The sequence below is a fragment of the Oncorhynchus keta genome, chromosome 26 (genome assembly GCF_023373465.1).
Source record: "Oncorhynchus keta strain PuntledgeMale-10-30-2019 chromosome 26, Oket_V2, whole genome shotgun sequence".
NCBI classification, from domain to species: Eukaryota; Metazoa; Chordata; class Actinopteri; order Salmoniformes; family Salmonidae; genus Oncorhynchus; species Oncorhynchus keta.
Window position 1 is genome coordinate 12,549,415 of NC_068446.1, and position 27,675 is coordinate 12,577,089.

At 42.4% G+C, this 27,675-nt stretch overlaps 1 protein-coding gene across 15 annotated transcripts in view; it reads left to right on the top strand.

The window, feature by feature from the left end:
* Positions 1 to 27,675, top strand: part of LOC118358962 (C-Jun-amino-terminal kinase-interacting protein 3-like) — a 71,133-nt gene that overhangs the window by 17,814 nt on the left and 25,644 nt on the right. For 4 of the 15 annotated variants that reach the window (XM_035737017.2, XM_035737027.2, XM_035737018.2 and 1 more), the window contains 18 exons: positions 401 to 424; positions 4,663 to 4,723; positions 5,348 to 5,582; positions 5,794 to 5,896; positions 6,023 to 6,141; positions 6,837 to 6,848; positions 7,341 to 7,358; positions 11,286 to 11,343; positions 11,798 to 11,950; positions 12,028 to 12,091; positions 18,693 to 18,844; positions 19,129 to 19,185; positions 19,632 to 19,802; positions 20,499 to 20,658; positions 24,213 to 24,263; positions 26,438 to 26,524; positions 27,202 to 27,366; positions 27,507 to 27,581. In XM_035737017.2, the coding sequence (XP_035592910.1) occupies positions 401 to 424; positions 4,663 to 4,723; positions 5,348 to 5,582; positions 5,794 to 5,896; positions 6,023 to 6,141; positions 6,837 to 6,848; positions 7,341 to 7,358; positions 11,286 to 11,343; positions 11,798 to 11,950; positions 12,028 to 12,091; positions 18,693 to 18,844; positions 19,129 to 19,185; positions 19,632 to 19,802; positions 20,499 to 20,658; positions 24,213 to 24,263; positions 26,438 to 26,524; positions 27,202 to 27,366; positions 27,507 to 27,581 (1,765 nt within the window). The remainder of the gene's footprint in view (positions 1 to 400; positions 425 to 4,662; positions 4,724 to 5,347; positions 5,583 to 5,793; positions 5,897 to 6,022; positions 6,142 to 6,836; positions 6,849 to 7,340; positions 7,359 to 11,285; positions 11,344 to 11,797; positions 11,951 to 12,027; positions 12,092 to 18,692; positions 18,845 to 19,128; positions 19,186 to 19,631; positions 19,803 to 20,498; positions 20,659 to 24,212; positions 24,264 to 26,437; positions 26,525 to 27,201; positions 27,367 to 27,506; positions 27,582 to 27,675) is intronic. The other 11 variants (XM_035737025.2, XM_035737020.2, XM_035737026.2 and 8 more) reach the window with 11 other exon arrangements.

Below are 27,675 nucleotides of genomic sequence, written 5' to 3' on the forward strand. Positions count from 1 at the left end.
TGTGCTTTGTTGTGCTTGTAATAAGTGTGCTAGGGTTTAATGTTCTGTGTTTAGTGTGCTGTAGTTGTGTTGTGTGTAATGCCTTCTGTTGTGCTGCTGTGTGTTAGCCTGTGGTAGCTTGTCTTGTGACCAGTGATGTAGTGGTTAAAAAAAAGGTGGGTAAAAGCTGATCGCTGTTTGTGGTGAGTAAAGTAACGCTCCCTATACTTTCAATGCCTTTTTTCCACAAAAGGTGGGTAAAAGCTTGTGCAAAATAAAATATGTCAGTAAACAACATTTACGTGTGTTTTACCCTCCACTACACCACTTGTGACCTGTTGTATCATGGTTTGGCTTCACTCTAATCAATATATGTCTGTCTCGTTGTCTCACTCTGTGCTCGTGCTGCTGTGTTGCACAGTCAACGCCACATGTGGAGGAAAAGGTAAATCACTACCCCCAAAAACCTCTTCCCCTCCATCCCTGTCCCCTCAATCTCATTCAGTGTTTGTCAGTCTTGGTCCTGAGTATAGGACCCGGGTTCAAATACTTGGAAAATAATTTTAAATATTCAGAGCTTTTTGCTGAGTCTTTTTGGGACTTTTCTATTGGTTTATTAAGCCAGGCAAGCTGAACCAGGCTCAGATACAGTATTTATTTCAGTAGTGCTGAACGATTATTATGACATTAAAATGATTAGAGCTTTTTCAAAAATAGTGAACATTCAATTGTCAAAACATTGGAAATATTCCATTGTCTCTGTCAGGTCCACATAGAAAAATAGATAATTGCTATTAAATATTAAAATATTTCAGTTGTGTATATTACTTAGTTTTATTTGACGACTTCATAAGTATTAATTCCTTAAAATCAGCATCTCAACCCTGCTCAGGCAGTAACAGCCAGCCAGACAACCATTTACCGTTATCTCTGTTCTCCCCATACTGTACTGTACTGTACTAGTACATACTGTACTATCTAGCTAGGCTAGCATGCCTAAGTATGCTGCAGAGCTGACTGACAAAATCTTTTTACTAGTTCTTTGAAGTAGATAAGGCATACTTTCACAAACTCGATCCCTCTCTCTCGTTATTGTGTTGTCTACTATCTTCTCTCTCATGCTGTGGCGTATGCGGTCTGTGTGTATCTAACCTAGCATAGCAGGTGTAAAAATATATCCAAACCAGAAAAGAACAGGCGCAATGGATTATGGCCATTGTAGTTAATTACCATGTTTCTGAGCTGAACTTTAATATTTGCTTAATGAAAACTACAACTCCCGTCAGCTCAGCATCCCATATAGCGCTGGACTTAATTTATCTCGTGCATGATTAGATTTCTCTCTAGAGAAACGGGGTGTTGGGCTACCAAAAAAACTCAAAACTAAGTGGAATTCAAGTAATTGAAGCAGGTCAATTAGTTGATTATAATAACAACAACAAAAAACTAAACTTTGGTTAATCGCTCAGCACAAATGTTCAGGTATTTAAAAACCCAGGTCTGCTGAGTATACAGGCTTTTGCTCCAGCCCAGCACTAACACACCTGATTCAACTAATGGGGGGCTTGTTGATTAGTTGAATCAGGCCTGCAGACCCTGTGGTTCCCAGGACAAGGACTGACAATCACTGCCCTGGCTCCATTGACCAACCAGCCTCTCCTTGGACTAGAAGTTCCCCTGCCCCCAGTATGTCCCAATATGGAATGGGCCCAGAGTTTGTGCCTTTGTCCTTTACCTTCTCCTATATCACCCACTGTTTATGGTCTCCACTGTGTCTCAGCACAGCTGAGTCGAGTGGAGACAAATGGATTCGGTTCAGTTTGTTCATGCTGAGCCCTTCCGAGCTAGCTAGTTTATGCTTGTGGCTAGAAACTTCAGCGAGGATTTGAAACTTGTCTGCCGAAGTCAGGACTTGGTAGAGTATTTAGAATAATTACGTTTTTATCAGAGTATTTTATGTGAAATTCACTACAATAAATGTGCTTTCGCTGTCACCCAGGCTTGATATTGGCTACACTAGCTAGCTACTTCCCACTCCTTACTGCGGGACAGCAGTGCTCGGCAAGCAGAAGCAAAGGACACTGTGCTCCATGTTCAAGTCATTTATATTTAGTAGGTTTTGTTATCTGTTTTAACAAACCTTTTTTATTTTTGTACTTATGTATTGCATATAGTTTTTTTTTGTGGTGTGGTTTTCATATAAGCCCTTAGGCTTCCAACTACACCTGCACACCTTTTTTTGTTGTTTTGTTTTTAATCTGTATTGTTGTCTATCACTTTTTTATTTTTTAAAGTTATTTTTTATTTATTTCACCTTTATTTAACCAGGTAGGCTAGTTGAGAACAAGTTCTCATTTACAACTGCGACCTGGCCAAGATAAAGCAAAGCAGTTCGACACAAACAACACAGAGTTACACATGGAATAAACAAACATACAATAGGAAAAAAAAGTCTATATACGATGTGTGCAAATGAGGTAAGATAAGGGAGGTAAAAGGCAATAAATAGGCCATAGTGGCGAGGTAATTACAATATAGCAATTAAACACTGGAGTGATTGATGTGCAGAAGATGAATGGGGTGCGAAGGAGCAAAATAAATAAATACAGTATGGGGATGAGGTAGTTGGATGGCCTATTTAAGGTGCAATGATCTGTGAGCTTCTCTGACAGCTGGTGCTTAAAGTTAGTGAGGGAGATGTGAGTCTCCAGCTTCAGTGATTTTAGCCGTTCGTTCCAGTCATTGGCGGGTGCGGTCAGCGATCGGTTGAATAGCATGCATTTAGTTTTACTTGCATTTAAGAGCAGTTGGAGGCCACGGGAGGAGAGTTGTATGGCCATGAAGCTCGTCTGGAGGTTAGTTAGCACAGCGTTAGCACAGAAGGGCCAGAAGTATATAGAATGGTGTCGCCTGGATAGAGGTGGATCAGAGAATCACCAGCAGAAAGAGCGACATCATTTTTTTTTGTGTTTTTTTTTGTGTGTGAATTTTACCCCTTTTTCTCCCCAATTTCGTGGTATCCAATTGTTGTAGTAGCTACTATCTTGTCTCATCGCTATAACTCCCGTACGGGCTCGGGAGAGACGAAGGTTGAAAGTCATGCGTCCTCCGATACACAACCCAACCAGCCGTACTGCTTCTTAACACAGCGCGCATCTAACCCGGAAGGCAGCCGCACCAATGTGTCGGAGGAAACACCGTGCACCTGGCGGGCTGCACGGAGACAAGGACATCCCTACCGACCAAGCCCTCCCTAACCCGGACGACGCTAGGCCAATTGTGCGTCGCCCCACGGACCTCCCGGTCGCGGCCGGTTACGACAGAGCCTGGGCGCGAACCCAGGGACTCTGATGGCACAGCTGGCACTGCAGTACAGCGCCCTTAACCATTGCGCCACCCGGGAGGCCCAAGAGCGACATCATTGATGTATACAGAGTTTTCTTTGGTGCAATAAAAAAAAAAAGATTTGAATGAACGTTGTTGCTGGCAAGCAGTAGACTGTATCATGGTGACATCCATATGGTTACTACCAATTTGACACATTCTTTTTCGTGTAGGCTGTTATCCTACTTAAAAACAAATAAATTGGGATGGAAGAAATTGACCATGTAATACAGCTGCGCAGTGGGAAGCAACTCCAGTCGACAAGCCTCGATACAACACAGTTCAATTTTTCATTCGCACCAGCTTGACTGAACCCAACCAATCCGCTCGCCTCCGCTTTTACTCTCAGCAACGCGACATACAGTACGTCATCAATTTGGGCAACAGGCATGTCCTTATAGCCTCTCTCGTTTCTCCATAACATGGATATCTCGTGTCATATTATGTCGGTCTGGTTTAGTGTCAGTCTGTCATGTAGCTGGCTTTGTGTGTTGTACTTAATTCAGGGGATTTTCAGTTTTATGTTATGCAACCCCAAAGTTAGCTTTCACCTCTCTCCAGATACCTAACGTGTACAGTACATTATCTCCTGCTCTCTCTCTCTCTCTCTCTCTCTCTCTCTCTCTCTCTCTCTCTCTCTCTCTCTCCCTAACTCTCTCTCTCACTCTCTCTCTCTCTCTCTCTCTCTCTCTCTCTCTCTCTCTCTCTCTCTCTCTCTCTCTCTCTCTCTCTCTCTCTCTCTCTGTCTCTCTGTCTCTCTGTCTCTCTGTCTCTCTGTCTCTCTCTCTCTCTCTCTCTCTCTCTCTCTCTCTCTCTCTCTGTCTCTCTGTCTCTCTGTCTCTCTGTCTCTCTGTCTCAGTACTCTCTCTTGTCTCTCTCTCTCTGTCTCTCTCTCTCTCTCTCTCTCTCTCTCTCTCTCTCTCTCTCTCTCTCTCTCTCTCTCTGTCTCTCTCTCTCTGTCTCTCTCTGTCTCTCTGTCTCTCTGTCTCTCTCTCTCTCTCTCTCTCTCTCTCTCTCTCTGCCTCTCTCTCTCTCTCTCTCTCTGCCTCTCTCTCTCTCTCTCTCTCTCTCTCTCTCTCTCTCTCTCTCCCTCTCTCTCTCCTCTCTCTCTCTCTGCCCTGCCTCTCTCTCTCTCTCTCTCTGCCCCTCTGCCTCTCTCTCTGCCTCTGCTCCTCTCTCTGCCCCTCCCTCTATCTCCCCGTCCCCGTTTCCTTTTTCTTCTCTCAAACCTTTATTCTTCCCCCCTTTGTTTCGTGCTCCACTCTCCTATCCTCTTCTGCCCCCTCTCTTTTCCCCCAGCAGCAAAGTGGAGCGTCCCCCGTCGTTGAGCCTGTACCCCAGTGGAGAGGGAATGGGGATGGTACGTGGGGGTCTTGGGGGGGGCTAAGATGATAATGCATGTGTCTGGGACCGACTTCTGGCAGGTCAACGAGCTCAGCCAATCCCGCTACACCTCTGGCTACCAGGTGTGATAGCGGCTCCATCCCAAATGGCACCCTATTCTTTTTATAGTGCACTACTTTTGACCAGAGCACTATGGGCCCTGGTTAAAAGTAGTGCACTATATAGGATGACACCTCACGTCTGCAAAACACGTCATGCCACACCCCCACCACTACCACCATCAATCAGAATCATCCAGACGCATCCCTCACGCCTGCATGTGTCCACATGGAAGTGTGATGCTTTGTTACTATGTGTACGCGCAAGATTGTGAACATTCCAACAAGCCTTGCAAGAGAAGAACCATGGCTTCCCTATTCTCCACCCTTCAGCCTAAATGTGCATTGCACACTCTCCGTCATTAATTTAAAACCATTGGCTTGATGCAAACATTGTCTGGAGGGAGTTTCCAACATTGTTAAATCCATGAAGGGAAGTGTGCACGTGGACACTTTGGGAGAAGGGTGGATAATCGGGATGCAGCCCCTCTTGAACAATACAACCCCTCAACCTCTTTAACCACTGACCTCTGATGCCCCAGGAGGATGGTTCCGAGTCGGACTCGGTGGCGGCCACGCCCAGTAGCACAGGAAGTAAGTCCAACACGCCAACTTCCTCCGTCCCTTCCGCCACCGTCACGCCCCTCAACGAGGGCTTCCTCCCACCCGGCGAGTTCGACCCAATGCATGCTGTAAGCCGCGGCATGAAGAGTGCTAAACACCTCAGCAAAAACATGGAGGTGCAGGTCTCCCAGGAAACCAGGAATGTCAGCATCGGTGAGTGTAACGTGTTGTTACACACACCCATGCATGTATTGATAAGGTCCCTCAGAGAAGGAGTACTGATCTAGGATCAGGTCCCCCCCCTGTCCATGTAATCTTATTCATTATGATCTAAAATGCAAAACTGATCCTAGATCATCACTCCTATTCTGAGATGCTTTGTGAATATGGTTTTGAGTGTGTTTGATATTCTATCTGTACTCAGGTATGGGTAGCAGTGACGAGGGGTCAGAATTCCAAGAGATCATCGATTCTACACCAGAGCTGGATATGTGTGTGGACTCCCGTCTCTATGGTGGAGGAAACAGGTAACACACACACACACACACACACACACACACACACACACACACACACACACACACACACACACACACACACACACACACACACACACACACAGAGCAATGATTAAATATCAGTGTGTGTGTCAGTCCTTCCCAGGGCATTGTGAATGAGGCGTTCGGTATCAACACTGACTCTCTCTACCATGAGATCAAGGATGCCAAGTCTGACATCATCGGGGATGTTGACGCCGGGGCTGAGCTTTTAGGTAAGCCAATCAGAGGACTATTGGGTGGGATATATGCAAATTAGCTATTGGAAGGCAGCCGAGGAAAGTCTCTGGTCATGTTCCAGGCTGTCTACATTGCAAACGTTGCATTGCATTAACCAATGGTTGTGTGTCATGTCATCGACTGCACAGTCGGGTATCAGATTGCTATTTCAAATAATGTGTTTAGCTGATATGTTAAACACCTATCGAGCATTGTGAGTTCTGGCATGCGTCTGAAATGTGGTCACCCTGGAACCCGACCTCTGTCTGCACTAAGCAAAGAGTCATTGGGAATGTAAGCTGCGGTGCTTAGTGCACCAGCTGTGTCACCAGCTGTGTCATCGTTGCCATAGCACTGGCTAGCTCTGAACTTTGGCTATGCACACAGCGAAATGTTCATCACCACCTCACATTCCCGGCAGCTCCCCCATCCTCCACTGCACCGCAAAGCACCCGAGGATATCACTCGCGCCATGGCTGCAGTCCCCATTTATTTGATATATTTGAGTGGTTGATTTTACAGGGCAAGCTAAATTATTCTTGATTTAGTCTTGGTTTACTTCCTTTTACCAGGTATAGTTGACAGAGCTTTATGAGTGGTTTATTTAATTGCGATCATATTAGTTTATTGACCCATGACCCTTCTCTGTGCTTCCTCTCTCCCTTCCTGTGTATGCTGGATACACCTCTAGGGGAGTTCTCAGGTGTGTATCTGAACCCTCTTTCTCCTCTCTCTCTCTCTCACACACACACACACACACACACACACACACACACACACACACACACACACACACACACTCATACACTCATACACTCATACACTCACACCTCCCAATGACATGATGCTGGCATTACATGCTACAGCAGTTGTTTTAAATGTTGATCTAGTCCAGATATTGTCCAGATAATGCTTTCTTTGATCGGTTGGTCATAACGTTACAAAGCTCAACTGAACCCTGTGGTCAATGAAGGTGAATCTCTCTAAAGAGATTAGAGTCTAAACTGACAGTGTTCTCTGGTCTTGGACAGATCCAAGCTCTCTTTTTACTCTCTGAAGCTTTTGTATATAACAAGTGCTTATCAGCATTCTCTCTCTTTTTTGTCTCACCCCATCCCTCCTTCTCTCTTTCTCTCTGGTGTGTGCCCCCCCTCCCTCTCCTTTCTCTCTCCCCGTTTCTCTTCCTCTCCCCCAGTCCGTGATGATTTTTTCGGTAAGGCTTCCTCTAGCCTTATTCAGCATCTCTAGCTGTTGCTCATGTCATTGTGTCTGTCTGTGATGTCTTGTCTTTTCTGCGTTCCATGTTGTGATGCCATTTCCTACCTGTTCCCCTGCTGTGATGTCACTTCCACCCCGTTTCCTGTTGGCTGTTATTTGAGTCTGGCAAGCCTTTTCTTTTTGTATTTGTTTTTCACCTTTTGTTTAGATTTGTAATTCATTGCTTCGTCCTCATGTTTGACACTGCGAAAGCTCTAACGGTTTTGACATGAGGTTATTGTTTGTAGGGTTGCCAGGTAGGTTGTGCCTACCAGAGAAAATATTGATTTCTCCTTTTTGGTTGAGAGGGAATGAGTCCCGTCCTGTCCGTCAAGACATACACTTTTCATAAACCTTTAAAACATTGGAAATAACTTCAAAACAATGGTGTTCTTTTGTGTTGGATGTATTACCAAAATAAATGATTACACACATGATGACACACGTTATAAATATAGCAAACAATGAGCTCTGGTTCCTCAAGAAAAGTCCTGTGCCTAAAAGGGTCCAGCGCAGTAAATGAGTTCAGTTAACCCAAGTGACATCGGTCACGCAATTGTCTTTTCATAAAGTGATGCATAAATCCTGTCTCATTAATACACTCAGATTGCAAGAAACAGTTTTACCACACAACTATAAAGTGTCACATCTCTGTAGTCTTCACTACAACTGAATCAGGGCCGGTCCTGGACGTTCTGCTGCCCTAGGCAAGACAAAAATCAGAGGAACAGAACATAATAGCAGCCCAATTAAAAGGCCTATGCTGCAAATTAAACACAATTTTTATCACATCTGGTTAGTAGGCTATATAATCAGTTAAATGTCAATAACATAGCCTAATATTTTCAATCTGATTACATTGATAAAATCACCAATGCCCGGGACATTTTGCTGCCTTGGGGGGAGATAAAAATAATTACATCTCAGTCATGAATCTAAGCATGGCACTTTCACAAGTTACCTTTCCACCCAGACAGAGGCTCTACTGACACAGAAAACTGTAAGCTTCAACTGCTGGCTACTAGTCCGTGGTATAACCCAACAACAGAAGTGCTTCCCTAAAAGCTGCCTGGGTTTAAACAAACATCTTCTCTTTTCAGAAAGAGAAAAGATCAATTAATAGGGACAGAATAGCAGTAATTTTTTTTATCTCCTCAAATATTATAGGCTGCAGTTTAGCTTCAGGTTGTCATATACAGGAATTAATATATCCCCATATGCATCAGAGTCACGTCTTTCGCGGACATTTTAGACCTTGTTTCTACCATAAGGCGTCACGGAGTTAAGCATTGTTATAATCTTGATATAATCTGGATACGTTTTATGTATTTATTTCAAAATATAAAGCAAACAATAGATATAATTTGTGCCCTCTTCTTTAACAAATGGTATGTGATACCATCACTCAATTCGAGCCTTTGTTTTAGTCAAACATACCAAGCCCTTCTTCAGACACGGAGGTATTTAATCAGTGCATGCGGCAGTGTTGGAGTATTTGACTATACCGTCATCAATGAATAGGATAATTGTGTCTGTCAAACAGGTAGGCTTACCACTTATTTTTTGTAGGATGAAGAAATAAGCTCCAATTATATTTTACCCCTGCTTTGGAGAGTTACAATGTTGCTATCACTATGCAACCAGCTACCTATAGTAGGAAAACAAGTTACTTATTAATAATATCCCACCTGTTATCACACATGGCACGACCCCATAATTGTTATAATTACAATAAAAATAACACTGATAACATATTTAACATATATTTTAATATTTCTGTAGAACTGTAAAACAGAGTAAGATCATTTGAGCTTTGGAAACAACTGCTGTCATAAATACATGGTGGGCCCTGTTTCGCTTGGAGCAGGGTAAAATAATTTGATTGTCTAACATCAGTTTAAACAATTTATTGATTTTGTCTCCACCTAGAGTGGCCTCTTTCCTCTGCTGTCCATGGTCCTGAAATCAAATAATCTGAGTTTGCTTGGACACCAGTCTGATCTCCAGCTCCTTCCACCTTTGGGAACTATCTTGGTGGTCATGCGACTTCTCGTGTGAGCTAAGGAGGTGGCACAGATTCTTCCAGTCCCTGGTTCCATCCTGACCAGCACAGATTTGCACTTGTGTGAAAAATATTTGCAGCAAAAAAATTGGTCTCTTTACTCTCTCCCCGTGGGTCACCGAACTGTTTCGTTGCCCCTCATCTCTTGGGAAATTCCCATCCTTATCATGATGTGGCCCAGGCTGCACTTAACATAACTCGTAAAGATCTCATTCCTATATTTTGGCCACTCACTGGGATATTTTATGTTTTTTGTGTGTGAGTCGGATTTAATCAGCAGCACCACTGTCATCCGGGACGGGGAGCGACGATTCTGAGTCTGGGTCCAAGATAGTAGGGTCTTCTCTGGCATTGTTTGGAGGTGTGGCTAGGCCTGGTGCGAACACCTGTTCTTGTCCAGCCAGAGAGCTTTTATCATCGGTGGAATTGCATGGCTCGGGCTCCTCCGGTTTGCCTTCTTCGCTCAGCGAACGGGGGCTCGTCGTTGTCGGCGAATGAGTGACCTGTCCAAGTAGGCTTGTCATTGTCCACACCAGCTGATGGACAGTGCTGCATGCTGATACATTTCACCAGAGAATTACTTTGGTTCAAAGATTGTGCCTATTTTCTCATTGTTTAAAAAAAAAAATCTCATCCTGATAGTTTTTCACTAATTACTTTTAGTCACTAATCGTCTTCGTCACACACCAACATAAAAAAATACAATAATTGAATTGGCAGATACATTTTTATTAATGTTTCACAATTGGAAAATCGCATATAAACACACACATCACCATAGCTACCAATGATAGTGGGAGTGAACTTCGGAAGAAGCGGGAATGGATTGCAACAAAACTATGAGCTGGTGGCTGTGGTGCCGCGGGCGGTGTAGTAGCCGATTAGGGGTGATGGAGGGCGCCAGCCAATTGTCAAAATGCCGCCATAGGCGGCGGCCTAATCTTGCCTAATGGGAGGGCCGGCCCTGAACTGAACACATAAATCATCACATCACACCAAAACAAATGAAATACCGAATGCAAAAAGTTGTAGTCAATCGGTCAGTCAGACAATCCAATCCACCAACAGATCTCCGGCATGGAAAGGCCACGAAGAAACAGCGGAGACCAACATAGATCGGTAGTCGAACAATAGACCTAAGTAGAGCCAATACTGATTGATCCTGCCACAAGGTTACAGTACACACTTTTTTACTACAAACAAAACAAACTGGGTCTCAACGAGCTTCCAAACTGAGGGTAGAACACTTCCTCTCTCACTGTCACAACCTACTTTTTGCGCAGCTAATCCTGGCTATTTAATAGAGAATTAAAGGGGAATCGCCCTATTAGCAGAAGAATCACGGATACACTTCAGACAAATTCACCTCCGTCACAAAGCGGATGAAAAAAACCTTCAGTTGAATTACTTAATTTCAGAGATCCATTCCCCTTTTATTTGAGCATGTCACAGCAAACACATCATTATTGTATATGTATTTATTTTCGGAAATCTTTTGGTCTTTTCTTGGTTTCATTTCAGCTTGCGGGAGTTGGCTTAAACACCATGATTCTCCCCAAAACCTCCAAATGTTCATGCATAGAATTAACCCATGAATAGCCCCAGAATTCACATTCAAAGACAATTAATCTGTTCATGAAAAAAAGTAAACTAAATGTATAGTTAATGAACAGTTGTAGAGTTCATGAAGTGTTTATAGAGCTATAGAATGAGTGTAGCCTGGTCCCAGGTCTGTTTGTGCTCTCAGACAGATCTGGGACCAGGCTAGAAGGAGTGTTGTTAGTGCTAATCAATGCTAACACTAATGTTAATATGTCACAGGGATGGGCAAGGAGGTGGAGAATCTGCTGACAGAGAACAAACATCTTCTGGAGACCAAGTAAGTGTGTGTGTTGTAAACTTACACTTGTTTGTTGTGCTGCTCCACATTAAAGATGGTTTGGTACAAGATAGATTTACTAGCGGGGTCTGTTCTTTTGCAAGGGTTGAGTAAAAAAATGTTGTTTTTTTTAATAGAGAGAGCACACAAACATGCGTTTGTGTGAGTGTGTGTGTTGAGAGTGATGGTATAAGACACAGAGAGAAAGTGGTTTTTTTATTTTGTTTTTATTTATTTTTGTCAGTTTTCTTTTGAGGCCAGGTGACAGGTACAAAAAAAACAATCAAAGAAATGAATCCATGATAACCCCAACCCATTACCCCCATCAGTCCCCCCCCCCCACAACAGGTTTTCCTTTTCCAGTGTAAATGCCTTTTGGTTGGCACCCAAAGGCTTGTTTAAGGATTATTGAGTAAAGCAGTACAATTATTGATTCCCATTTCTCCCCATGCAGAAATGCTCTGAACATTGTGAAGAACGACCTGATAGCCAAAGTGGACGAGCTCTCTGGGGAGCATGAGGTGCTGAGAGAGGAACTGGAGGCCCTTAGGACCGCCAAGAACAAAGTGCACATAAAGGTTAAAGAACTGGAAGAAGAGCTGAAGAGGTGAGGGGTTGTGGGAGGGTATGCGTGCGTGCATAGTGTGTGTGACTTGTGACTCTTATGACTCTTTGCCTCCTCAGGTTGAGAGCAGAGGCTCTGACTCTGGGAGCATCTCAGGACTCCAAGGATGAAGGAGGGGAAGATGTGAGTCAAACAAACAAACAAACAAATAAACATTTTACATTTACATTGAGTCATATATAGCAGACACACTTATCCAGAGCGACTTACAGTTAGTGCATTAGTAACTAGATACAACAACCACATATCACAGTCATAGAGTCATAATCTAGGTTTCCATCCAATTGACAACAGATTTTCATGCAAATATTCTAAAATGTATTTCCATCTGAGATTTGTTTCCATCAAATTGACTTGTTTCTGATAAAAGGCTGCGCTTGGTGACTTAGTGCACATTAAAAAAAATGTTTGCGGTTAAATTTCTATGTAATGAATAAAAATACAATATAAATGGGTTTCCATCGCATTTTCAACTCGACTGATGGTTTTGTCACGAAACATTTTCTGTTATATAGCGAATGTGCCCACTCTGGTCTTGGCATATGCAGTCTGGCCAATACCTCACAGACACAGTTCGGGAATAGCCTACTACATGATGAGATTATTATGGACAAAATAGTGAGATTATTTTTACTTGTCAAACAGCAGCCAAGCATCGATCATCATGTCACCAGAATAAGACGAGATATTTATTGGAACGGAGCATTAAGCTCATCACTTGAAATCACGTGAAAGTCTCTGAAGTTCATAATTTATTTCATTTGTATTCTAACAAACTGCATGCTTAACCAAGTCGTAGTGGGAGGGCCAAACTTGCAGTCCCCGTGGGACTCCAAGTTTACTTTGATATGATGGTTAATATACTGAACAAATATAAACGCAAAATGCAACAATTTCAACGATTTTACTGAGTTACAGTTCATATAAGGAAATCAGTCGATTGAAATAAATTCATTAGGCCCTAATCTATGGATTTCACATGACTGGGAATACAGATATGCATATGTTGGTCACAGATACCTTAAAAAAAAGTAGGGGTGTGGATCAGAAAACCAGTCAGAATCTGGTGTGACCACCATTTGCCTCATGCAGCGTGACACATCTTCTTCGCATAGAGTTGATCAGGCTGTTGATTGTGGCTTGTGGAATGTTCTTCACCTCCTCTTTAATGTCTGTGCGAAGTGGCTGGATATTGACGGGAGCTGGAACACGCTGTCCCAAACATGCTAAATGAGTGACACGTCTGGTGAGTATGCAGGCCAAGGAAGAACTGGGACCTTTTTAGCTTCCAGAAATTGTGTACAGATCCTTGCGACATGCATTGTCATGCTGAAACATGAGGTGATGTCGGCGGATGAATGGCATGACAATGGGCCTCAGGATCTCGGAAGGGTATCTCTGCATTCAAATTGCAAACGATAAAATGCAATTGTGTTCATTGTCCTTAGTTTATGCCTGCCCATACCATAACCCCACTGCCACCATGCGGCACTCTGTTCACAACATTTACATCAGCAAACAACTTTGGAGGCAGCTTATGATAGAGAAATTAACATTCAATCCTCTGGCAACAGCTCTAGTGGACATTCCTGCAGTCAACATGCCAATTGCACGCTCCCTCAAAACTTGAGACATCTGTGGCATTGTGTTGTGTGACAAAACTGCACATTTTAGATTGGCCTTTTATTGTCCCCAGTCCTCAGTACAAGGTGCACCTGTGTAATGATCATGCTGTTTTATCAGCTTTTTGATATTCCACACCTGTCAGTTGGATGGATTATTTTGGCAAAGGAGAAATGCTAACTAACAGGGATATAACCACATTTTTGCATAGAACTTGAGAGAAATAAGCTTTACATGTTGCAGTTGGGGAAAACAAGTATTTGATACACTGCTGATTTCGCAGGTTTTCCTACTTACAAAGCATGTAGAGGTCTGTCATTTTTATCATAGGTACACTTCAACTGTGAGAGACGGAATCTGAAACAAAAATCCAGAAAATCACATTGTATGATTTTTAAGTAATTAATTTGCATTTTATTGCATGACATAAGTATTTGATCACCTACCAACCAGTAAGAATTCCGGCTCTCACAGACCTGTTAGTTTATCTTTAAGAATCCCTCCTGTTCTCCACTCATTACCTGTATTAACTGCACCTGTTTGAACTTGTTACCTGTATAAAAGACACCTGTCCACACACTCAATCAAACAGACTCCAACCTCTCCACAATGGCCAATACCAGAGAGCTGTGTAAGGACATCAGGGATGAAATTGTAGACCTGCACAAGGCTGGGCTACAGGACAATAGGCAAGCAGCTTGGTGAGAAGGCAACAACTGTTGGAGCAATTATTAGAAAATGGAAGAAGTTCAAGATGACGGTCAATCACCCTCGGTCTGGGGCTCCATGCAAGATCTCACCTCGTAGGGCATCAATGATCATGAGGAAGGTGAGGGATCAGCCCAGAACTACACGACAGGACCTGGTCAATGACCTGAAGAGAGCTGGGACCACAGTCTCATTAGTAACACACTATGCCGTCATGGATTAAAATCCTGCAGCGCACGCAAGGTCCCCCTGCTCAAGCCAGCGCATGTCCAGGCCCGTCTGAAGTTTGCCAATGACCATCTGGATGATCCAGAGGAGGAATGGGAGAAGGTCATGTGGTCTGATGAGACAAAAATAGAGCTTTTTGGTCAAAACTCCACTCGCTGTGTTTGGAGGAAGAAGATGGATGAGTACAACCCCAAGAACACCATCCCGACCGTGAAGCATGGAGGTGGAAACATCATTCTTTGTGGATGCTTTTCTGCAAAGGGGACAGGACGACTACACCATATTGAGGGGAGGATGGATGGGGCCATGTATCGCGAGATCTTGGCCAACAACTTCCTTCCCTCAGTAAGAGCATTGAAGATGGGTCGTGGCTGGGTCTTCCAGCATGACAACGACCCGAAACACACAGCCAGGGCAACTAAGGAGTAGGCTCCGTAAGAAGCATCTCAAGGTCCTGGAGTGGCCTAGCCAGTCTCCAGACCTGAACCCAATAGAAAATCTTTGGAGGGAGCTGAAAGTCCGTATTGCCCAGCGACAGCCCCGAAACCTGAAGCATCTGGAGAAGGTCTGTATGGAGGAGTGGGCCAAAATCCCTGCTGCAGTGTGTGCAAACCTGGTCAAGAACTACAGGAAACGTATAATCTCTAATTGCAAACAAAGGTTTCTGTACCAAATATTAAGTTCTGATTTTCTGATGTATCAAATACTTATGTCATGCAATAAAATGCTAATTAATTACTTAAAAATCATACAATGGGATTTTCTGGATTTTTGTTTTTGATTCCGTCTTTCACAGTTGAAGTGTACCTATGATAAAACAAATTACAGACCTCTACATGCTTTGTAAGTAGGAAAACCTGCAAAGTCAGCAGTGTATCAAATACTTGTTCTCCCCACTGTATATTTTTGTTCACTATATATCAATATTTGCGCTTAATTAAAGGCACCTTTTATTGCATAATTAATTTTACAGACGGAAAAAGTGCAACTGGTAGTGCAATAAAGGCAAGTACAAAAGTGTTTTTTTCAAATGTCGAATTAGATTTGTTGTAATTTGTTGTAATTGGTAGATTTGTTGTATATGGGTTAATCCTGGGAGAATGCCACCTGCCAAATTACTATTGAGATTCTTGTGCCAGCTTTCTCCAGCTTTCTTGCTAGTTTGACAGAAATGCCTTTGCAGGAGCCCTCAATCCTAATTGAGCTCATGTGCCATTCACAACTGCATTTCACATACCTAATCAACTAAAATTGGCTAGGTCAGGGGTTCCCAAACTTTTTTGGCCCACGACCTCATTTTGATATAAAAAATGTTTTGCAACCCCACCATGTAAACAAAGTCATGTAATTAACAGTCAGTTTACTTTTTTAATTGTGGTTATGACAGTCTATTACAAATCAGTCTGATTATACATTTGACAGTATTTAAATCTGAAGGAAGTATGGTTTGAAGTGACTGAAATGCATCAGAAAGGTATTGGGAAGTTCAGACGATCATCAGGCTATAATTTTGTATGATCTTGATTGTTCTTTTTCCGCCAGTCTGATTTAGTGCCTGGTCTTATCCACTCTGTTCTGATGGGTCCTATGTGGTTTCTGACCATTGTAGAAGGAAACAGAAGACACATAGAGTGCATTCGGAAAGTATTCAGACCCCTTCACTTTTTCCACATTTTGTTACGTTTAGGGGTGCCACACGGTCATGACACTTTGTCAGCCAGTGATTGTCAGGCAAATTACTGCCGGTTTCACGTTAATTGACATAAACACATTTAGCATCTCCTTTTTCCACGCATAGCCTACAAGTCACTGATGCAGACCTTTGGAACATGTAATATACACCATCACAATAAATCCATTATTTATTTTAGACAGGTCTAAAGAAACATGATATTAAGAAAATGTAGTCTGTTTCAGAAGAACATAGTAGCTAGCATACTCTGCATTTTCCTTTTGTTAGGCCCTGATCTGGCTATGCCGTATGGCTGTGGGCTACACTAGTTCATTTTTAACAGACAAGTTTTGCTTAGAATTCCATAGCATTATTTATATTGTTTTATAGTATGAAGAATACAATTGAACATAGCTGAATAAAATAGAGAAAAGTATATTTTCTCCAAACTGTTTGAGGGAGTACGCACATGCTGCTATTCTGTGTTGAGCGGTTAACAAAGAAAAAGTTATGCTTAAGTTATTTATGTAACTTTAGTTGTGATAGAAATGTTGAACTATAGGTTTTGATTTTTAATACATCCTAAGGCTGCATGATGCAACTCGGATGATGATTTGAAAAAAGTTGCAGGAAAGGCCTGAGCTCAGTTAGTACGTTTGGTAGGCTACCATCAGCAGCAACAGAGCTTGGAGAAGCCTAATTACCATGACTAAACTGTCACATGGAATTTGACTGCCATCACAACTCGTGACCGCCAGTGTGGCGGTAATACGGTCACTGTAACAGCCCTACTTATGTTACAGCCTTATTCTAAAATGGATTCAACAGTTTTTTTCCCCCTCATCAACGATGAAAATAAAACCTAATATAACTCAAACGGAAAGCATTTGCATTTTTTTGCAGTCCAGGCAGTGCTCAGTGCTGATCTATCGATCAGTCAAAGTCAATATATATAAAACATTTAATTTAAAAAGAGTTATTTTTCATGTTTTTTTTCTATAATGACAAAGTAAAAACAGGATTTCAGAATATTTTGCAAATATATAAAAAAAAAATAATAATTATATCACATTTACACAAGTATTCAGATCCTTTACTCAGTACTTTGTTGAAGCATATTTGGCAGCAATTAAAGCCTTCTTGGATATGATGCTATAAGCTTAGCAGACCTGTATTTGGGGAGTTCTTATTGCAGAACTTCTCAAGTTCTGTCATGTTGGATGGGGAGCGTCACTGCACAGCTATTTTTAGGTCTCTCCAGAAATGTTCAATCGAGTTAGGTCCGGGCTCTGGCTGGGCCACTCAAGGACATTCAGAGACTTGTCCCGAAGCCACTCCTGTGTTGACTTGGCTGTATGTTTAGGGTCATTGTCCCGTTTTCCTGTTATTTTATATTTTTTTATTAGTCCGTTAAGATCAAATTCTTATTTACAATGACAGCCAGGAAACGGTGGGTTAACTGCCTTGTTCAGGGGCAGTAGGACAGATTTTTACCTTGTCAGCTCGGGGATTCAATCTAGCAATCTTTCGGTTTCTGTCCCAACGCTCTAACCACTAGGCTACCTACCTGAATGCTCTGGAGCAGGTTTTCTTCAAGGATCTCACTATACTTTTCTCTGTTCATGTTTCCCTCGATCCTGACTAATCTCCCAGTCCCTGCCGTTGAAAAATATCCCCACAGCATGATGCTGCCACCACCATGCTTCACCGTAGGGAGGGTATTGGCCAGGTGATAAGCTGTGCATGGTTTCCTCCAGACGTGACTCTTGGCCTTCAGGACAAAGATTTCAATCTTGGTTTCATCAGACCAGAGAATCTTGTTTGTCAAGCTGGCTGTCATGTGCCTTTTACTGAGGATTGGCTTCCATCTGGCCACAATACCATAAAGGCCTGATTGGCGGAGTGCTGCAGAGATAGTTGCCCTTCTGGAAGGTTCCCTCATCTCCACAGAGGAACTCTGGAGCTCTGTCAGAGTGACCACAAAATAAATAACTTCATCAAATTTAGAATAAGGGTCTGAATAATTTCCGAATGCACTGTATGTGTTCCTTAGTCTTATCTTTAAGTGATGGGGTCAAAATATTTTGTCATTTAAATAGTTCAAAAGACATTTGTAGGAAGAAAACAGAAACCACTCTATTTATTACAACCAAATCTAACGGCTCCCGGAAATTCTCTCGTTACCCCATTTTCAAATCAGGTGACCCCTATTTTGGGAAACGCTTGTTGAGAGCATGTTCAGCTAACTATGCCTCTCGTTTTGGCAGTGAATAGTTTGCTTTTAGCCTTCTGAAAATGTTGTGAAAAATAAAATATCTGATAGCCAGCAAAGAACAGTTTGGGGTCAGCAGGCACGACAGTGTAAAAGGGTATGAATGCAACTTGTGCCCTCTCTCTTCCCCCCCTTCTCTCTTCTTCCTTTCTCATCCTTCCCTTTCTCTTCTTCTTCTCTCCTCCTCCCCTCCCTTCTCGCCTCCTCCTTTTCTTTCTCAGTACTCGTCTCCGATGGTGGATGGGGATGTGACCATGACGCAGCGTCGGCGTTTCACACGGGTGGAGATGGCCAGGGTCCTGATGGAGAGGAACCAGTACAAGGAGAGACTAATGGAACTACAGGAGGCCGTCCGGTGGACAGAGATGATCAGGTGACAAGAGGATTTGGGGAAGGAAGGGGTGAAGGGGAGAGGAACCAGTACAAGGAGAGGCTGATGGAGATGCTGTAGGCTGTCTGGTGGACAGAGATGATCAGGAGAGTCAGGCCTTATCTCCTATGTTAAGCATGACAATGACCATAGAAATTGGCAAGACAATCAGATTTGTGACCAGGCTCAAACATGCCTCTCTCTATTTAAGGACTTTTGGAAGATTAGACCAAATGAGGACTAAAATGGATCCAAATCAATTTAAATCAAAATCTCTGTCTCCTCAGGGCATCCAGGGAGAGTCCTCAGATGCAGGAGAAGAAGAAATCCACCATCTGGCAGTTGTGAGTTGTTATCAGTGCCATGTAGCATAAAGGTGTCATTATGCTTCAGTTCTGCTAGTACCTAGTTCGGTGGAACCGAATGAGTGTGCTCGCTTACTCCCTTAAAAGATGTTCGCTTGAAAAACGAGAAAAAAGCGGCAATAGTACTGTTTGTAAATTTTGAGACGACTCAAAATAGTCCAAATTAATCTAAGATAACTCAAGAAATCTGTCATTTATTTTGACGTTTTTGCAGAGGAGATCTTAGAAAAACCGTTACCCGAAGTCCAAAACAAACAAAAACGTCACAAAATGTTGTCAAAATATATGCACAAACTCTTCCGAAATGTTTCGGCTGGGAAGCATGCGGACACCTTAAGGCTGTGTACTGTATGCTTTGTAATGTTCAGTTATTGAAATTGTTACTAAACTTTGACTGTAAGTCCCTCTCTCCTCTCTCCTTCCAGTTTCGCCCGTCTGTTCAGTTCCTCGGCCAGTCCTCCGCCAGTCAAGCGTCCGTACTACAGCGTCAACATCCACTACAAGTCCCCGTCCCCTGCAGGCTTCCCCCAGAGACGCAACCACACCATGTGTCAGATCTCCACCTCAAACCGAACCCTGGAGTTTTTCCCAGAAGAGTGAGAGAAAAACACACACCAACCTATTTATTTACATTCTTCCCTCACTCTGTCTCCGTCCATACCTTCATCCCTCTATTTCTCTGATCGTCCTCCATCTCTGTCCCTCCCTCCTTCCCATCCCTCTCCCTCCATCCATCCATCTTATCTCTCCATCCCTCTTTCCCTTCCTCCCTCCATCCCTCCCTTGTCCACCCTCTAACATTGTAGAGTTAGTTGTTTATGCACGTGTAGGGGAGAGGTTGGGGTTGCACTGTCGTAAGCGTAATCCTACAGTATGTGTACGTGTGATGTCATTTTTTTCCTCATATTTTTGAGTGAAATGATAATAAGCAGAAAAACAAACATTTTGAATCAGTTAGTAGTGTCCTTGCATGTGCCTTCATGTTAAAGTGCAAAGGATGTATGGTTGCTAGTTCATATTACTGCTTTGTGCATTGTTCTTAATGATTAGTGTTAAGTGCAGATCACATATTGTGATTGCTTCTTATTTTGCGCTCTACTCCTGTTCTTTTGTTTTCCATTCATTTTCGCATGGCTGTTGAGCTGGCTGTAGCTTAACTGCTTAAAAACACACAATGCTGCTGTAGCTTCTCTCTTTCTTTGCAGCAGCCTGGCTGTGCTTGCTAACGCTTCGCTTCTCTCTCTGCCTCTCTCTCTGCGCATTTCTTTCTTTCTCTCCACCCTCTGTTCTAGACTGGCCAGTAATGGTGTTGCGTCTCTCATTAGCGACTCTGCGCTGTCAGCTCGCCGTGAGCAGCGCCGGGAACAGTACCGGCAAGTCCGAGAGCACATGCGCCGCGATGACGGCATTATGCAGGCCTGCGGCTGGAGCGTACCACCACGCTTCAAACAGGTACCGTCTCTCATAGCTGAAGGATGGGATTAAAAACAAATAAATAACTATTTGTAAATTACATTTTGTCTGTAAAATGTGTATAGTATGTATACAGTGCATTCGGAAAGTATTCAGACCCCTTCACTTTTTCCACATTTTATGTTACAGCCTTATTCTAAAATTGATTAAATTATTTGTTCCCCTCAATCTACAGTTGAAGATGGAAGTTTACATACACCTTAGCCAAATACATTTAAACTCAGTTTTTCCCAATTCCTGAAAAAAAATACATGTCAGTTAGGATAGGATCACCACTTTATTTTAAGAATGTGAAATGTCAGAATAATAGTAGAGAGAATTATTTATTTCAGCTTTTATTTCTTTCATCACATTCCCAGTGGGTCAGAAGTTTACATACACTCAATTAGTATTTGGTAGCATTGCCTTTAAATTGTTTAACTTGGGTCAGACCTTTTGGGTAGCCTTCCACAAGCTTCCCACAATAAGTTGGGTGAATTGTGGCCCATTCCCCCTGACAGAGCTGGTGTAACAGAGTCAGGTTTGTATGCCTCCTTGCTCACACACGCCTTTTCAGTTCTGCACACACATTTTCTATAGGATTGAGGTCAGGGCTTTGTGATGGCCCCTCCAATACCTTGACTTTGTTGTCCTTAAGCCATTTTGCCACAACTTTGGAAATATGCTTGGGGTCATTGTCCATTTGGAAGACCCATTTGCGACCAAGCTTTAACTTCCTGACTGATGTCTTGAGATGTTGCTTCAATATATCCACATAATTTTCCTTTCTCATGTAGCCATCTATTTTGTGAAGTGCACCAGTTCATCCTGCAGCAAAGCAACCCCACAACATGATGCTGCCACCCCCGTGCTTCACGGTTGTGATGGTGTTCTTCGGTTTGCAAGCCTCCGCCTTTTTCCTCCAAACATAACGATGGTCATTATGGCCAAACAGTTATATTTTTGTTTCATCAGACCAGAGGACATTTCTCCAAAAAGTATGATCTTTGTCCCTATGTGCAGTTGCAAACCGTAGTCTGGCTTTTTTATGGCAGTTTTGGAGCAGTGGCTTCTTCCTTGCTGAGCGGGCTTTCAGTTTGTCGATATAGGACTCGTTTTTACTGTGAATATAGATACTTTTGTACCTGTTTCCTCCAGCATCTTCACAAGGTCCTTTGCTGTTTTTCTGGGATTGATTTGCACTTTTCGCTCCAAAGTACACTAATCTCTAGGAGACAGAACGTGTCTCCTTCCTGAGAGAGACGGCTGCGTGGTCCCATGGTGTTTATCCTTGCATACTATTGTTTGTACAGATGAACATGGTACCTTCAGGCGTTTGGAAATTGCTCCCAAGGATGAACCAGACTTGTGGAGGTCTACAATTGTTTTTCCAAGGTCTTGGCTGATTTCTTTTGATTTTCCCATGATGTCAAACAAATATACACTGAGTTTGAAGGTATGTCTTGAAATACATCCACAGGTACAACTCCAATTGACTCAAATGATGTCAATTAGCCTTTCAGAAGCTTCTACAGCCATGACATAATTTTCTGGAATTTTCCAAGCTGTTTAAAGGCACAGTCAACTTAGTGTATGTAAACTTCTGACCCACTGGAATTGTGATACAGTGAATTAAGTGAAATAATCTGTCTGTAAACAATTTGTGGAAAAATTACTTGTCATGCACAAAGTAGATGTCCTAAACGACTTGCCAAAACGATGGTTTGTTAATTAACAAGAAATGTTTGGAGTGGTTGAAAAATGAGTTTTAATGACTACAACCTAAGTGTATGTAACCTTCTGACTTCAACTGTACATAAGTATGCAGGCCCTTTGCTATGAGACTCTAAATTGAACTCAGATGCATACTGTTTCCATTGATCAGGATTGTGTTGAGGCACAGATCTGTGGTAGGGTACCAAAACGTTTCTGTAGCATTGAAGGTCCCCAAAAACACAGTGGCCTCCATCATTCATAAATGGAAGATGTTTTGAACAACCAAGACTCTTCCTAGAGCTGGCTTCCCGGCCAAACTGAGCAATCGGGGGAGGAAGGGCCTTGTTCAATGAGGTGACCAAGAACCTGATGGTCACTCTGACAGAGCTCCAGAGTTCCTCTGTGGAAATGGGAGAACCTTTCAGAAGGACAACCATCTCTGCAGCACTCCACCAATCAGGCCTTAAATGGTAAAGTGGCCAGACGGAAGCCACTCCTCAGTAAAAGGCACAGGGACTCTCAGAATATGGGAAACAAGATTATCTGGTCTGTTGAACTGATTGAACTGGAGGAAACTATGCACCGATCATCACCTGGCCAATACCATCCCTACGGTGATATATGGTGGTGGCAGCATCATGCTCTGGGGATGTTTTTCAGCAGCAGGGACTGAGAGATTAGTCAGGATCGAGGCAAAGATGAACGGAGCAAAGTACAGAGAGATCCTTGATGAAAACCTGCTCCAGAGCCCTCAGGACCTCAGACTGGGGTGAAGGTTCACCTTGCAAAAGGACAACAACTCTAAGCATACAGCCAAGAGAAGCAGGAGTGGCTTCGGAACAAGTCTCTGAATGTCCTTGAGTGGCCAAGCCAGAGCCCGGAATTGAACCTGATCGAACACCTCTGGAAAGACCTGATAATAGCTGTGCATCCAACCTGATCCGCATAGAATGGGAAAAACTCCCCAAATACAGGTGTGCCTATCTTGTTGCGTCACAACCGAGAAGACTCAAGGCTGTAATCGCTGCCAACGGTGCTTCAGCAAAGTACTGAGTAAAGTGTCTGAACACTTGTGTAAATGTGATGTTTCTGTGTTTTTTTATACATTTATACAATCAAAAAACCTGATTTTGCTTTGTCATTATGGGGTATTGTGTAGATTAATGAAAAAACAAACAATTGGATCCATTTTAGCTGTAACATAACAAAATGTGGAAAAAGTGAAGGGGTCTGAATACTTTCTGAATGCGCTGGAAGTAGAAGCCTAAATCTTGTTGTCTATTAGTTTTCTCCAGTTAGGGGAGGAGTGGTAGGTTTAGGGGAAATAATAAAGGATTATTTATTTTTAAAATATCATATTTACAAAAAATATATGTGGGATTGTAACATGTACTCGAATAGTCAGGAAGCATGTACAGGGAGTGAATTCAATAAATAAACGTACATGGAACAAAACAAGAAACATGAGTAGCGCACAGACATGAAATGTATAAACAGAAACAATAGCGCCTGGGGGAAGAACCAAAAGGGAGTGACATATATAGTGGAGGTAATCAGGAAGGTGATGTAGTCCAGGTGAGTCTCATGAGGCGCAGGTGTGCGCATGTGCGTTATAATGAATAAACTGGCGACAATGAGCGCCAGAGAGGAGGAGCGGGAGTAGATGTGACAGGGATTGGAAATGATGCAGACAATTACATTGATGGAATCTACAATCTATCTGCAATATTAAAGTGGATCTACCCCCAAATAAATAAAAAGATATATAAATAAAAATGCCATCCATTTAGCAGTGAAAATACAGCATATAGGGTGGTGTCTCTCTATTTCTCCCATAGACTGGTGCTCAGCTGGACAGTGCACTGGAAGGCCCACTGAAGAAACAACAGGTAAATGACACCCACAGAGTCCTTCCCTAACCTAGCATGAGCCAACCACAGTCTGACACAACACCTACAGTGCATTCGGAAAGTATTCAGACCCCTTCACTTTTTCCACATGTCGTTACGTTACAGCCTTATTCTAAAATGGATTAAACAAAATATCTTTCCTCATCAATCTACACACAATACCCCATTTTAGCAAATTTAGATTAAAAAAAAAAACTAAGCCATGAGGTCGAAGGAATTGTCCATAGAGCTCCCAAGACAAGATTGTGTCGAGGCACAGGGGGCTTTCCTCTTTTCTTCTCTATTTTTATTTCACCTTTATTTTGTAGCCAGAGTCCCATTGAGATTTAGATCTCTCTTACAAGGGAGCCTTGTGTCGTAGAATCACAACATTATGTTAATCACATGACTCTTAAATTAGAATGTAATCCTATATTAGTACTCACACTGTCTGTTTTTCTTAGAGGCAACAGAATAGGATTGTTAGAACTTTCATGTGTCTGTGTGAAGAGAGAGAAGCCTGAGATTTAACGCTGACAAGTAGATTTACGATGGCCTGGTGATAACCTAAAGACTGCATTGCATTCCAATCCGTGATTAGTGTCTGTCGGCAACAGGGAGAACCAACCACCAGTTTATGTAAGGAAAGGATTTAGTATTCTAGGTTACATTAGTATTTTTTTTATAAGCAAGCAGTAAATGAACTAGAGACAGATATATATATATTTTTTTTACCTTTATTTAACTAGGCAAGTCAGTTAAGAACAAATTCTTATTTTCAATGACGGCCTAGGAATAGTGGGTTTAACTGGCTGTTCAGGGGCAGAACGATAGATTTGTACCTTGTCAGCTTGGGGGTTTGAACTTGCAACCTGCCGGTTACTAGTCCAACGATCTAACCACTAGGTTATCCTGCCGCCATGTAAATCTTGATGTCTGTTGCATGAGAGCACAATGTACCTTTTTGTATAATTTCAACATATCTATTATTCATCACAAGGTCTCAGGAAGACTATAAAGAGTCCGAATCCTGTTTATTTTGGCTTTTAACTCTACACCATTGGGTGATTGTTAAATGTTCCATTACTAATACATCTTCCATTACTAATGCAGTAATTACTAATAAAGAGGGATTGTTTTGAGGAAATCTAAGTCACTCCTTTGATTAGAATAATTCCACGACACTTGTATATACACAATTTATAAATACAACATAATACAAAATTACAAAACATACTCAAGAGGAACGTTCACATTCCTCAGCATAGAGGTCCCCAATCAACAATTTCAACTGCCTGAGAGGCACCAGTACCTCTAGTTGCAGGGAGCTCTTTAGATTTGTTCCATACATGGGGTGCAAAGAAACTAAAAGCAGATTTAACCCAACTCTGTGGAGACCGAAGGGATCTCCAGAGTTAGCCATCCCTGAGACAGGGTTTGGTCATTCCTACATTGAAAGTTAAATAATGACGTTAGGTATGGTGGAATTTCATTGTTCCCGCAAGAAAGGGGGAGGCCAATGACATCTGAGGGCACCATCAGGCCAACTTCTTAAATGGTCTACTCCATGAAGTTTGCATTTTTATCTAGAAAACACAATTTTGCTCAAAACATTATTTTTTTAACCTTCAGTGTGTGTACATTACTGTATTAAGACCTGGGATATTGTTTTCCAAAGGAAAAGTAAAAAAAATAGCTTGAGTGCGTCTTTCAGCCCCTAAGCCTTGTCCCCAAGACACACATCAACAGACACCACACGGTCTGACACAGCTAACTGACTCAATGATCCTGTCAATGATGCCACTCAACCTACTGATACAACATCTACCTAAAACGCAAACGCTCTGCCCCCACAATACACACAACACTTACCTCTAACCCAACACACATCACTAGATGCCACACAATCTGACATATCTATTGACACAATGCCCCTGTCCCTCAGTCATGTTAACAGACACCCCACAACCTGCTGACACTTTCACTGCTATATCAACTTTCCCCCAATCTCAAAGCTCTTCCCCTTGACACATCAGATATGTCGAAAGTGTGGTTATACGGCTATATGAATATAGCAATGGTGGTTTGATTGAATTTAGTTGTAGTAGTATCTTCTATTGGAGTTCTTAGAGCAGTTTTGTGATTGGAGGGTTTGTCTGTCCGTCTTCTCCCAGGCCAATGAGAAGGAGGACAACCGCATGAAGAATGTCCCTGTTCCTGTCTACTGTCGCCCCCTAGTAGAGAAGGACCCCAACAGGAAGGTAAACGAACAAACAAATATGTACTTGGTTAAAGCCACAATCTGCCATTTGTACCGCTGTTCAATCAATCGTCATGTTAATTAATTATATATACCCATTGATTATTGAAGAATATTACTTATAACTGCTTCGAGAACTTAGCCCATCATAACCAAAAAGTTGTTTTACTCCAATGTTTTTTTTATTATTATTTTTTACCTTTATTTAACTAGGCAAGTCAGTTAAGAACACATTTGTATTTACAATGACGGCCTACCAAAAGGCAAAAGGCCTCCTGTGGGGACGGGGGCTGGGATTAAAAAAATTAAATACAAATATAGGACAAAACACACATCACGACAAGAAAGACACCACAACACTATATAAAGAGTGACCCAAGACAGCAACACAACATGGTAGCAGCACAACAGCACAAAACATTGGAACAAACATTATTGGGCACAGACAACAGCACAAGGGCAAGAAGGTAGACAACAATACATCACACGAAGCAGCCACAACTGTCAGTAAGAGTGTCCATGATTGGGTCTTTGAATGAAGAGATTGAGATAAAACAGTCCAGTTTGAGTGTTTTTTGCAATAAGGAACACTGGTTTCAAATCTGATGGCCGAATGGGAAAGAACATCTAGTCGCTCGAGAGTGGTGTTAACGATGTGTGTAAACGAACTCTGTGTAGTTGTGGTGTGCGGCGGGCGTGGACCTGACGGGATGGAAGACGTGCACTCAGGAAGTGATGACAGTTAAGGCTGGCCCCGGCAACAGCGTTACGAATCCTCTAGCCATAGAGGAGGGAGAGGGAGGAGACTGCAAGAGCAACCACAGCTCACCAGAGAAGAGAAAGGTACTGTCTCTTGATCTGGGTTGATTTGTCAGTTAATTAAGCTATTTGTTTTCATTTGAAAACATACTTATTTAGTCCCTTCTTCCTTTTCTCACCCCCACCTCTCCCTCCTTTTCCGCGCCCCCCCTTCCCTCCCCTAGTTTAAGGAGCTCCATGAAACAGACACTATGAGTAGCAGAGTCTGGATCCTGACCAGTACCCACTCGGCCAGCAAGGTGTTTAATAGTAGTTTTTTGTATCAAGTCATTTCATTGTAAGTTGTACTTGTAATTCAGTTTGTTGCTGCCATTTGTACAATTTGTCAAATAA